This window comes from Crocodylus porosus, unplaced genomic scaffold (assembly GCF_001723895.1).
Source record: "Crocodylus porosus isolate Cpor-Errol unplaced genomic scaffold, CroPor_comp1, whole genome shotgun sequence".
Classification (NCBI taxonomy): domain Eukaryota; kingdom Metazoa; phylum Chordata; order Crocodylia; family Crocodylidae; genus Crocodylus; species Crocodylus porosus.
In genome coordinates, this window is record NW_017728922.1 from 1,750,817 (window position 1) to 1,764,792 (window position 13,976).

A 13,976-nucleotide genomic window follows, 5' to 3' on the forward strand; every position below is an offset into this window, starting at 1 on the left:
TACCTGTAAAATGAATATAATGATGCCTACTTGAATTAAGTGCTTGAGATCTACTGATGGTATTGCCTGTACAAGAACTATCTATTACATGTTTAGATACGAGAACCTGACCATGCAAGCATTGTGTCTTTGTGCAGGCTTGGATTTCACTGGGAATTCCAGGTGAGGGTGATTTTGTAGGTTCAAGGACAATAGATTAACATATGAGTATTAAATGATGGTGAGAACCCTGGCCTGGAGGGTGAAATAAGGATAGTAGCAACCGGGACAACGATTAGCATGAAGAATCCCTTGATTGTTGATATAGTGCCCCAGAACTGACCAAGCATCCCACACACTTAAGAGCCTCAGCCTCCAGTATTAATTGCCACTGTACAGCCCCAGAGTGAGAAAAGAAGCAAGCAATGAGCAAAGCAAGGTTGATGGAGAGGTGCAAAGAGACTCAGTGTTTGGCTAGCTGGTTTGTTCCTTATGACCCCAAGTCCCAAGCCTTGTTTCTCCTTGTGGCACTTAATGACACTTATAATCCTGATCTACACCTCGGATCTGCCTCCTCTTCTCATCTTTAAGTATCCACAAGCGATTGCAGTGATGGGGATGGAACAAAGGCAGGGGGCTAGGGACCAGGGGGCAAATCCTGCAGTCCTGACTGCATGTGCCACTGCAGCAAAGGGCTAGATGCCAGGCAAGGAGATCATCTAGATGGTGCCTGTGCAACAACCCTCTTAGCCCTGCAGCTCCTGGCTCAGCTGGGAGACGAGCAAAGGCCACGCGAGTCGCTGCCGTCTGCTCCTCGGCGTGACAGCGCCTCCCTGGCGCGGGTAGCTCCGTGGGAGTCGAGGGGTGGGGGGACAGGCCTAGAGAGAGAGGCTGCCAGGCTCCTCCTGCCAGGCCAGTCCCCTCCCCCGCCGGGAACTCCCCCTGCAGTGCCGCAGCCCGGCTCACGGTGGAGCTGCCCCCTCTCTTCAGCCCCCAACTTGCAACAACTCCGGGACGGGATTGCAGGGGGAAGCTGGAGCTTCGCACCAGACTTGTTGATCGCCGGTACAAGGCGGCCGAGGGAAGTCCCGGAGCTCACCTTCGTGCCGGGGGGAGGGGGGAGGAAAAAACCAGCTGTGGCTCAGTGCTCCCGTGTAGCCGGGGGCGGAGGAGCGAGCCGGGCTGACGAAGGCCGCGGGGAGCTTCTTGCTAAAGGGCGCCGGGAAAATTGTGCAGCTTCCAGGCGCCGGGGCCCGGGTCGGCTTCGCTTCCCTTCCTCCTCCGCCCGCCCCTGTCTCCGGGGGTCTTGGACAGCCTGGGATTTGATTGCGAGCTTTCCGCATAAGGCTTCACCGGCGAGATGCACGGCGGCGGCTCCCCGGCGCTCGCCCCGCCGGCCGATGCATGATGCGGCCCCCGGCTTGGCGCTGAGGGCCCGGCTCTGCGTCCGCCGCGATCCCGGAGGAGGAGGGAGGTAGGTAGCGGAGCCAGCCGCGGGGCCTCGGCTTCCCGGAGGGCAGGGCAGGGCAGGGCAGGGCAGGGCTCCAGCCACGATCGCGGCGGCTCCGGCGTCTGCTCGCAGGCACAGCCCCGAGCTGCGGGGTGGGGTGTCCCTACATGGGGAGATCTTGATCCCTCCCTTCCCCGCAGATGGCGCGGGGCCGGGCACGGAGTAAGCCGCTCCCCGTGCGCGCCGGCCCGGATCCTAAGCCATCTTGTGCAAGCAACAGTGCCGGGGCCCGCTGCGAGCCGGTCCTGCCGGCGGGGAAGGCAATGGGCCCGGGAGCCAGAGGAGCCCGGACGTGTTGAACGCGCGGGGAAAGTGCCCGGAAACACGGCCGATCCCCCGCAGCCATGCCCGCGGGGAACTTCACGGCCCCCCCCCCCAGTGACAAGAAGCAGCCGCAGGAGAGATGCTGCCTGAGTGCAGCGGCTGCTCTGCCCCGGGGGGCGGGAATGGGGGGGGCTTCCCCCCGGGGCCTGCTCGCAGCCGGCTCTCCCGGCGATCTCGTGCAGGACGGGGCAAGTGGCGTGGCACCGCGTCAGTCCTGGCCGGCCCTGACGTCTTGGCGTTACATTTAGAAGGAGGTAACGGTTAAGAAGGGGTGAGTGCAGCTCGGCTGGTCCCTGCGGGGCAGATCCGTGCTAAGCCCCGCACAGTCTGCCCCCGCCCCCGCCGGCTCCCGGCGTCTTAGCCCTTTTCCAGCCAAAGCAAAACGGTCCGGGCCGGAGGGGAGAGGCCATCGTGGCGCCAAGGCCGCCTCCAGCCCGGGGAGCCGCGCTCCGGATGTGAACCGCGGCTGCTGCCTGCTACGGTGTCTTCGGCAGCACGTAGTCCCGTGGGTGCGCATCCAGCGAGCATGCCAGTGGCACTGGGCATGCCCTGGCTCTTGGGGTCTGGGCAGAGGCCAGCGCCCGTGTGCATCGAGCAGGGAAGGGAGGCGTGAGGATCTAGCACCTCTGGACGCCAGCCCCGTCCCCTCGGGGAGCCTGCCCTCCCGCGCTTCCCTAACAGGCTGCTTTCTCCCTCCCTTCAAGCCTCTAGATCGCGAAGCCCTCGCGTTGCAATGGGAGCAGCCATGGAGCCGGCCAGCCCGGGCTAAGGCAGCGCCAGCGGCCCCGCTCCGCGGAGCCCAGGGCCCGCGAGCACGTGTTCAGCACCCCCGGCGTGGACAGCGCCGGGGCCCTCCGCCGGGGAGCGGCCGGCAGCGAGCGGCTCCCGTGGGCCGGGCCCGCTTCAGCACCAGGAGGCCGGACAGCGCCCGACGCTCTCCCGCAGCCGGGCGCAAAGCAGATTACACGAGCTATTTGTTCGTCTGATTAATGGATAAAGCCGCCGGCTCGGCCTGAAGGAGGCTCTGCTTACTGTGTAGGTCACCCGCGGCCCCACGCACAGCAGCAGGAGCAGGAAAATGACCCATGGCTTGGTTTCTCTCTTGCAGCTCTTCAGCATGGAGGGGAAGGAGAACAGGTGAAGCGACCCGGCTCTGAAGAGTGAGCACCCTGCCCAGCCGCCCCTCGAAACCTGCCCCTGTAGAGCCTTAGGGAGACAGAAATGCCTGCGGGGATGAATAAGCATGGATCTCGGTCTACTACCTCTTTGCCTCCAGACCCCATGGAGATCGTTCGGAGCAAGGCCTGCTCCCGCAGGGTCAAGCTGAATGTGGGGGGTCTGGCACATGAAGTTTTATGGAGAACCCTGGACAGGTTACCACGGACCAGACTGGGTAAGCTCAGAGACTGCAACACTCATGAATCCCTCATGGAAATATGTGATGACTATAACCTGGAGGAGAACGAGTATTTCTTTGACAGGCACCCTGGGGCATTTACTTCAATCTTGAACTTCTACCGCACGGGCAAGTTGCACATGATGGAGGAGATGTGCGCTTTGTCCTTCAGCCAAGAACTGGACTATTGGGGGATCGATGAGATCTATCTGGAGTCATGCTGCCAGGCAAGATACCACCAGAAGAAAGAGCAAATGAATGAGGAGCTGAAGAGAGAAGCTGAGACACTGAGGGAAAGGGAAGGAGAGGAGTTTGATAACACCTGCTGCGCCGACAAAAGGAAAAAACTCTGGGATCTTCTAGAGAAACCCAACTCTTCAGTAGCGGCCAAGGTAACCTTCTGAGTCACTGTTCTGTTTTTGCTGGTCACAGGTGTTGTAGAAGAGGTAGTTAGCTGCAAGAGGCTCTCAAGCAAACTGGGGGGCACTGTGCAGACATACCTATTTTTCAGTCTGGTACTACTGCCCCTCACCCAAGTGTCTGGGGGCTTTCCATGTAAAATTGATTAGTGATAGAGCAGTTCTTTGTGGCCTTCATTGGGTCCCTAGCTCTTCTCCCTCTCTGGGTTTGATCCCCCACTTCATGTGTAAATGTTACTCTGTACTCCACACACTTCTACGTTGCTCATATGGAACAGGGTAAGGAACATGCATGCATGCACACACTCACACGCACATCTCTATATATTTTAATAATAGATTCAAGAGCTGAGGAAGAGCAAAAAATGATTGAATGGATTCTAATGCTGGAGTACGTGAAATGATGAACACCAGAATTGCAACCATGTTAATTTAACCTTCACATGGCTTGTTTTACCCAACTTTTGCCATTTTTTCCTGAGTTTAAAATGTGCATGCTGCTATGACAATGCCTTACAACAAGACCAGATGAACAGATGTCCATCTGGGGCTCAAAATGTTCATGTTCTCCGTGAAGTTTACTGTGAGTTATGGTAGGTTTAATTGAACTAATAGAAATGAAAGCAAGTCTCGCAGGGTACAGTTATTAGAAATCATTTCTAACTACCTCGTCTTAAGTAGTGATGCTGCACTAATAAAATCTGTCGTCTAAGGCTTATCTTAACATTTCAAGGTAAAATATGACTTCTGAGAGTCTCTTGCAAACTTTCACTCTTCAGATCTTCTAAAAACTATGATCTGGCACTGTCTTTTACCTGCTTCCAGCATATTTCACTTCCTGCCTCTGTATAATACTATTGATGGTCCAGTAGTTGAAGTCTGGGTTTGAATTTGTTACACTTTGAATTCAGTACTTGTATTTGTATACTTTCAAAGATCACAGTGCTGAGAAACTGGTGTCATAGTTGACAGCTAATTAGGTGCTTCACTTAAGGAGCACCCTTGCAGTTGAACATTTCTGTTGGTGATGAAACATCAGCAACCAAGTGCAGAGATCTGGTAACTGTAGGGACAAAAATGAAGACTAGGAGGTCGAAAAATGCAGCAGGAAGGATTGAAAACTTGAAAATTCTGGGATCAATACTTCCACTAAACTTCTATAAAACAAAAGGAAGCCTGAGCTATTTCTGTCTATGTCATCATCTTATCATATGTTCCTGTATGCAAATTGCAGCATTGTCCCTGCAGCATGGATTATATTCTTTCTAAAATGGGCTTTTTTCGTTGTAACACTGCAGGTAGAAACAAAAGTATCTTTTAGAGTTCAGGGAAGACATTTTACAGTGTTGAGGGGGAGAGGGAAACATGGATTAATGATTTACTTTGGAAGGGAAAAGGAAAGGTGTGTTACTTTGAACGGCTTATTACTTTTTTTTTTAATGGCAGAAGGAGCCACCAAATGTCTTTTGATTTTAAATGGCACAGATGACGGTGTGCTGAACACATTAATAATTTATAAGGATATTTTGGCACAGTTCTGGAATCCTGAAACGCAGGCCTCAGGCTTAGTTGGCTGTGGCACCAAATCAAAATCCATTAGACTGTTGATGTTTGTGATTTACTGTATATGAGCAGGGGTCACTCTTGCTGGCTAAGTACCTTTTGTGATTTATCAGTGAAAACCACTCCAGGTTTGTCTTCTGAGAAAATTCTCAGAATGAGTGCATTCACCATTGCTCACCTTGAACTAAGTTAGAGTGAACTACCAATGCATTAGTGTTTTTCCCAGGTTAGCTACCACTTTGAGGTTCAGTTATTATAATGATAGAGATGGTACTGTAAGATGTCAGTCTTCAAGTATGTCAGGAATTCTCAAATACAGATTCTGGACATTTTAACTGTAGCAAGGAAACTGGGCATGATTAATTGTTAGTTTGCTAGTCAGAGAAAAGCCTTGTAAACCTATACTTTATTCCTTTCTTTCCCTGCTCCTGAATACCTCCCCTTTCATACTAAACTCTGTGCTTGAGCTCATACATCGTGTATTGTTTGTGTGGCTAACTTTCCCTTGAGAGCTCATTCCATACATTGTACTGACTGGGCCCAATCAGGAAGTATTTACACAGGCAAAGACCTGACCTAAATCACTGGAAGCTTGACTATGCTAAGGATTTAAGGGGTCTGGCCCATTATTTGGCCAAACAATTACACTCAGTGATCAGTTGTGTTTTTTTAAAGTTGATCTTACTGCCAGGCTTGTTGTGAGTCCTGTCGGAGTTAGCAACCTCTAGGTAATTTCCTGCTAGTTTAGCCTCATTCAGTTTTCATCTTAGAACCGAAAGGATTCTGGTTTGCTAGCATTATTTACTCTCCACAGCATACATACCTCTCTTATGGAGAGGGAATACAAATGAACTCCTGAAGCTGAGGTTCAGTTAATCATCTCTAACTGGTTTCTTATACACCTATGTTTTATTTTTACAGTCGGTCCAGACTGAAATACTTGACAAAATCTTTCACGCACTTCCAAATTTCTACCTTGGTCAGTGGAACCCTCATCTCTTTCTTTTCCCATCCACTGTCTCCAGGGCTGCCTTAGCCTGTTTTGCATGGCTAAAGGTGGACTGGGAACATCTGTGCTAGGACCCCAGTGATGGTGAACTATGCTTAGGCAGGGCAAAGCCAGGGGGAACTCTTTTAGAAGTCCATATTGGTTGTGACGTGCAAGTCACTCTTCTGACCTAGCTATACAGGTTAAGCAAGCTACCTCTGGGCTTTCCCAGGAAAGATGTTTCTAGGTAAAGATCAGCCCATTCTACGGGGCCTTGTGCATGCCCTAAAGGTTAAACAGGTTGCCAGAGTGGAGGTCAGGAAGGAATTTTCCCTTGGGCAAGGACCCCTGATTTTTTGCTTTCCTCTTTAGCATGGCATATGGTCTACTTCCTAGGATCCCTCTGAGAATGTTGTACTTAACACGTGCCCTGCCACTGCAGCCACCAACACACTAGCGGCACCCTCATGTCTTCCTGTGTAGAGGTTTTTTTGGGGTGCTTTTGTATTTATAGTATGCTGAAGGAGACAGAGTGGACCTCCTGTGAACCCTTTTGGATAGATGTCTGTTGCATGATTGCATGGTTCAGGAGGTCCCTTCCAGTCTGACGTTCCTAGAAAAGTCACAGATATGGGTGTTTGCTGCTTCCTCTTGTTAAGTGGGTTTTAAAAATTCAGCAAAGGACTGTTATGCTTATTCTTACATAAGCCAGTGATTAAAGCCATCAACCTTCAATATCTTGCCTTAGTCTCACCATCTAATGATGCAAAAAGACTTTCAGTGTATACTGTTCCGACCCTTAATATCTCCCATGTCATTGTGGCTATTCTAATATTTTTCTCAGCAATGTTTAACTCAACTACTGTATAATAGTGTTATTGTAGGACACCTGCTAGGTAACTGGAGCCAGTTCTAACCTAACACAGTCATTATAGACAGAGATGGATCATACAATGTATATCATGGGAGGAAGGGAATTTAAAAGAAAAAAAAAGGAGAGAGAGGCAGAAATGAAGGAAATAAAAAAAAATACCCACACTAAACAACACCTCTTCTGGGCTTCCCCATATACTTTCCCCCCCTAATTTGTCTGGCTTTTAGACTAACCTCCTTAGGGCAAATAGTGTCTTATTTATATCCCATGCCATGCTGAGCACATCATTAGTGCCTCAAACACAGGAATAGTGTTGTTAAACAGATTTCATAATATCCAGTCCCCTGAGAGACTTCAGATATTTAAGACCTGCTCTGGAGAACTTCTAAAAAAATAGAAATTACTGTCTTGCTGTTGATGATATTTCTTTTAAGACTTGAGGAATATGCCAGATTTTTTTTCTTAACCCTTTTCCTGCCTGGTTTCCTCACACTATCATACTCAAAGCACCCAGATCCTTAGTGATAGGTGCTACAGAGATGTATAATAATTCCTATTTCCATTCTTTCATGCACACAATTACACTCCTGACCTCCACTACTGCATAATGCAAAGAATTTTCCCTGGGTTTATTTTTATACAGTAGTAGTTCCACTGAACTATGGTCAACCCAATTGTATTCTATGGAAATATTTATGTGCATAAAATTATTTGCTCATTGCAAAAGCTTGTAGGACTAGAGCCATAGGCTGCTCTCCATCATATAAATAAGTCTGTTTAATAAAACCTTCCATTTACTTTCTATCACCTAGCTCTAATTCTAATGGGCTCCTTTACTAGATCAGTTTCTTACATCTACTGTGGCTGTCTTACCCTTTGCTACCTGAATTACTCACCATAATTATAGTCAGTGCTACCTTGTGCTCCTGTGATTACCCATCCATTCTCTTTTTATTTTTATACATGTCGCAGTCTTTCTTGGAGCTTGTTCATATATAATACTTTTAATGCTCTCTCCTTTGTGACTGGATTGCTCAATAGCTCTGTGCTTAACCACATAGGCCTCTGTTGCGCTTGCTTCTGTTTGGATTTAACTAAGATTAAAAAAACCCCAACAATGTGAAGATCCTTTCTTAAACAGCTTTTTTTTGCAGGTACGCTTCCCTTGCACTTCCCTCCGAAGCATCCTTTCCAGTTGTCATAAGTAGAAGGTCTGTACTCTTCTTCCAGCAATGCCAGGATCAACAGAGGCTGCAAGTTCTTTGGTGACTTAAATCTCAACCATGCCATTCATTCATGGAAGACATACCAATACTAGCAGTTCTACTAGTAGCTTTCTTGCCTGCTGTGCTGGCAGAAGGCCCTCATGTAGATGGTTATACCAGTAAAAAGGGCTGATTGGCCAGTATTGCTTGTTTTGCTCACAGAAGCTTGTTCTTCTAAACCAGCACTGAGGTCAGAAGTACTGGAGCCACATTGGAAGCACTATGCCCAAAGAATATACTAGTGGTCCTATACCAGTTAGGCATTCCTAGTAGAGACCCGGCCCCAGTGATCTCTGGCCAGGCATTAACTCTCTTTGTGTTGCTGTCAGCTGTAAAGCTGGCTCATGACCAGGGATTCCCTGGGAACCCCAGGCTGCATTTGGGCCAAGTTTTCCTGTAAAAATAAATTACAAAAGAAGTCAGCTAAGCTCTTCAATTTGCATATTTGGCTCATTTACTAGAATTGTGGCCTTGAAACTTCTAGGCCTTTCAGACAAGTCTGCAAGGAAACTATTGTCTTGCCTCTTAAGGGAAAAATCCTCTAGTTTTCACAGATTCTTATCCTGCTCCATATTGAAGAAATTAAACTGTCCCTTGGGGAAAAAACTCTGATCTTACAGCTTCCCAGTAGGAGCAGACCCTATATACTTTTTCTTCCAGTCCAGAGGACCAAAAGCAGCATGTCAAAATCACCCACATTACCTGTCCCTGAAAAGCTTCTCCTCATCTTGCCAAACAAGTGAAATCCCGGTACCCTTTTTTTCCTCCTGCAGGTGCACTCCTTCTGCCTTCTTTATGCTGCCATCCCTCCCTGCATTATTAGGAGTATAACTGCCATAATCCCTCAATTCTGGTGTGCCAAATTCCCATTCAGTCTCCTGTTTCTGCCATGTCTCTGCTGTTGCAGCTTTATCACATTTATCCTTGAAAACATGCAACTTCAATTCAGTAATCTTATTATGCATGCCTCTACATCTGCACAACAGCTTTTCTTTCTTGGCTGCCCATTTCTCTATGCTGTTAATCTTTGGATGCATTACTTTGGGATTAAAGAGGCTCCTCTACAAATCCTTTTATTTTATTTTATTTTATTACTATTAATAATAATAGTCTGAGCTGTACTTGCCACTTTGGAATTCTACTTTTCCAAAAGAAACTAGCACAATTACTTCCTAGTCTTTCACTTCCCATGGTACAGTTGGCCAAGACTCTGGAAAAATCTTTCCCCCACTATGTTCTGCCTTCCAAAAACAAAGGGCGTGTGTTATTTGGGGGCATGTTGTATGCAGGAAGATATGGTATCTTGAACTTACTTAGGCTAATTCAGGGCTGGTGACTTGTGTGGAGTCACGCTACTTTTATAAGGATGGAATTAGAGCCAGTATTCTGCAGTTTTAATGCAAGGTTTGTTGTGGTGGGGGGGACCTCTTTGCCATGGCAAAGACCTCTCAGGGGGCAATTCTGGCATCTCCTCCAAGTTGGCAGCTGAGGCTGGCATCCCACTCACTCCTCCCTATTTATGCTACTAACTGAAAAAGATCATAGATGTTTGGGAATTCCCCCTCCCTCTCCCCCTCCCCCCCAACAGAAAATGCAGTTTCTGTAAAATCAAAATTAGCTCTAGGATAATTTCAGTTTTGCTGAAATGTTTCCATTTTCCATTGGAAATCTAGTGGATCTTGTTTCAGGGCTGTTTGAACCACATTTGAATACTTCATTGTGCTGAACTGCTGCACAGCACTTGCTTTTGGATCAGCTTGATAAGAGTTAAATGGCACAGTGTGTTACAGAAGCTGCCAGGCTCTCTCCTACAGGACAAGCGCTATGGAGGACGACATCTCCCACAATGCGATGTGAAATTACCTCTGACCACCTACTGTGTGTGCTGCATTAGGGAATTGCATGGCTCAGAGAATCATGGGAGTTGTAGTCTGGGCAGAAAGCTTGGCCCATAGTGGGGAAATGGGGGCTTTCGAGCTCTCGAGCTAGATGTCTCATAACATGAGGCAATGCACATTAGTGGGAAAATTTAGTTAAATGCTGAACTTACTCAGTGAAAGTATTTTGGGTTGAAATGAAATCCTTTTATGTTTTCAGATTTTTTTTCTTGTTTAATTTCCATTCTAACAAAATTTCAGCCTTTCAACTTTTCATTCTGGTTTGGGATTAAAAGATATGTCAAAACGTGCTCATTTTCTACAGAACGAAAACTTTACCTTTCTCTGTATTCTCAGTGCAGGTGATTCTTGCTGCTGATGTTCATGGGCAGGGGAGGAAAAAGCTCTGGGTCTGGTTTTCAAAGAGTCTAGGCATGCTGTCATGCACAGAAGCAGTGTGTACACTGACTGCTAATTATGGTCAGCAGAATGTGTTATTACTGGATTGGTACATGCATGTTGTAGCTGCATTAAAAAGCAAAGCATGTGGTAGAACCCTTAAATGGTTTGAAAGCTGCTTCCTTTTGATTTTTTTTCAAATGAAATCTTTGATTTTAATTCAGCCTAATTTTCAGAGTAAGCATGACACTTAGTCATCAATTCTTTTTGTTGTTTGCCCCTTTTAATCAGGGCAGCCAAAATTCCCTTTGAATTTCTCTCTTCCACAAAGCCCCAGAGGTAGCAGAATAATTTAATGTTACTTCTACAATGTGAGTATTGCTATTTGTCATTTCTAATGGCAAAATATTTAGATCACCAAATGTTCCCTGCTGATCACTTAGTTCTTGTAATAAACACAGTCAATATGATTTACTCTATGGAGGTATCTGGCAGTAACAGAAGAGGCAAACACATTAATATTAGTCTCACCCAGAGAAGTGAGGGCCTGCTTCACTTCTTCTAAACTCAGCGGACTGTTACCCCAGGGTTCAGGAAGCTAGTGTCTGTCAGCATGCACCTAAGAAGACTTCAACATTGCAAGCATCTTCACCTTGGTCACCAGGTAAATTGGCTGAGTCCTTTCCTTACCCTTAGGGGACCACAGAGCACTGAGGTAGTATCCAAATTCGCCCCTTCGCATAGTTTGGTGTCTTTAGTTACTCAGTTCAATCGCATAACCTAGAATTTAGCCTAAATGTCCTCCTGCAGCTTGGCTCTTCTACAGCTTCCCTCCAAGACCTCTGTTCTGGCTTTCCCTGCTTCCTTAAAATCAGGCTGGATGTAAATGGTCATGACTTGGCAGTAACATGCCTTAAGGCAGTGATTTAGTACCTGAAGTCTAGAGTGACTCTTCAGGAGAGGCAGGAGTTGCTGTACAAGGGTCTTTTGAATCTGTTTCCTTATTACAGGCCCATAGTAAGCACTAGCATAGAAATACTAATAGACTGATAGTTTCCAATTTTTCACAGAAGTAGTGAAGGATTTTGTTCTGAATCCTTTGAAGGTAAAACTCTTCTGAGTTCAATGGGAACATATTCTTATTGTAATACCTGCACCTACTGAGAGAAGCTCTCAAAGTGTTTTGACAAGGTGGCTTGCTTAAGTCTTGAAACACCCCGGGGATACAATATAAGTATTATTCCCCCTCTTAATAGAAGCTAAATAGTTTTCCCAGGGTCACTCAGCAAGTCAGTGGCAGTCAGGAGGAAACACCAGACAACTGACATGACTTCCTGCTCTAACCACTACAGCATACTGCACTTAACATGATTCTGTTTGCTTCACTTTGCCAAGCTTTCCAGGTACCAAAACTATCCTAATATGTGCTCTAGTATCCTGAGACAATACTGGAGGCACTACAAGATGACACTAAATGGCTACTTTCTGAGTATTCTTCATTTGGGATTGTGGAGGTAAAAAGTTAAACCCATCTGTAACACAGGGAGTCATATTTGTAAAATCCCAACCCTTACGGCAAAATCCTGGAGAACTCGGCACAGAATGAAAGCCTGCATAGAGAGAGAATAGGATTTCACATAAGTTATCCCCCAAAATGTGTAGCTCTCAGTATAGAATTAAATCCTTTCTATACTGATAGAGTTTTCAGAATTATCCTATGGAAATCTACAATAGGGTTTAATTCTGTATTATGCTCTATGGAACAGCTACATTTTTCTGAAATATTTTTACACTGTAGTAAATTAGATGGAATTAAATTGATTCTAAAGGTCTCTCTTACCAAGTACTAAATCATTAATCTATACAAGAAAGGTAATGACATTTAATTAAAAGCATATCATATTTTATTAGCTGATTTCCCCCATAGCGTCTTCTGCAAAAACAGTAAAATAAAAAATAACCTAAATCACTTGGAGGACAGCTTCACTCTGAATTAATCTGTTTTATATAATTTCATGTTAAAATTCTGCAAATGAAGCCTGGTAATGATACCATTAGCAAAAGGTCTTTTCAGTAAGTCGTCCTGTCTCTTAGTAAGAACAGCATTCCACGACAGTCAGTAAGACTCTTCATTTGGACAGACCCTTTTTCACATGAATTAGGAACCGAAGTCTGTGTGGCTTGACATTTTGAACACAATCAGTGGTGTTGCATCTGGGGTTTTTTCAAGGTCTGATTCCTTATGCTGTCCAGATATGAAACAGTGTGTAGAAAAATAAATACTAGCATTAGATGCATTGTGAGGATTTATTTTCGGATTTAGCCCTTTTCCCATCTGTTCACAAGTTTTTTCCCTGATCTTGGTGAATGGTCTTTGTTGATTCTCAGTGTGCACAGTCTGCAGGCTGTGATTGGCTGTGAATTTCCACTTCAGATATTAACTCTTCAGCAGGTATGAGAGGTCACATGACGGGCTTGTCAATGCCTTCTACTTCTTGATTAGATGACTGAAACTCAAATTTGACACTAGAGAAAGTAATAGCTAAGAACAAATAGCAAATGCTCTTTGTCGTTTTCTGAATGCTTTTTGAAGAACCTTTTGTGAAGCACAGTGCTCCCCCCTCATTCATTCCAGCACAAAGTGGTATGAAATCAGATGGAAATCTGCAATTCATTCAAAAGCTCAAGGAAGGTCTTTTGTAGTACAGATGCAGCTCTAGTTATCACAAACTGAATCTATCAAACCTGTGAATCCAAAGTGAATTTCTAGTCCAAAATCCACATTGGTTTTATTTGATCTGATTCCATTTGCTGGGGCCCATTTACTAACTGCTTGGATTTTTAAATTTGTTTTGGGTAAACAGAATAAAGACTAATGCAATCTCTCTCCCGGGTATTAATCAGTGAAGACGTTTCAAAGTTCTAACTCCTAAATTAAGTTTTGGTCGCTATAGTGAAGATACTTGGTACAATGGATCATTTGCCTAAAAGAATAAATTGAAGAACTGAGCAAAGTTTAGGTAAGCCTCTCTACAAGGGCTTTTGAAACATGGATATGAATTGTAGAATTATATATGTTCAACATCTTCATCAGTGATTTGGATGAGGGGGTAAAAAGCACCCTGTTCAAATTTGCTGATGACACTAAGATGTGGGGGGACGGGTCCTTCTCAACCTGGAAGGACGTGGGCAGTGGGGTTCCGCAGGGCTTGGTCCTCGGGCCCGCACTGTTCAACAGTGATTTGGATGAGGGGGTAAAAAGCACCCCGTTCAAATTTGCTGATGACACTAAGATGTGGGGGGACGTGGGCACATTGGAAGGATGCAACAGGCTACAATCAGACCTAGACAAGTTACAAGGGTGGGCGGACAAGAATAGGAT

The 13,976-nt window shown here is 46.0% G+C and overlaps 1 protein-coding gene across 1 annotated transcript in view; it reads left to right on the top strand.

The window, feature by feature from the left end:
• The first annotated feature begins 2,799 nt into the window (after positions 1-2,799).
• KCNB1 (potassium voltage-gated channel subfamily B member 1) overlaps positions 2,800-13,976 on the top strand; it is a 209,066-nt gene continuing 197,889 nt past the window's right edge. The window contains exon 1 of the mRNA XM_019539559.1: positions 2,800-3,601. Within this exon, the coding sequence (XP_019395104.1) occupies positions 3,035-3,601 (567 nt within the window). The 5' untranslated portion in view covers positions 2,800-3,034. The remainder of the gene's footprint in view (positions 3,602-13,976) is intronic.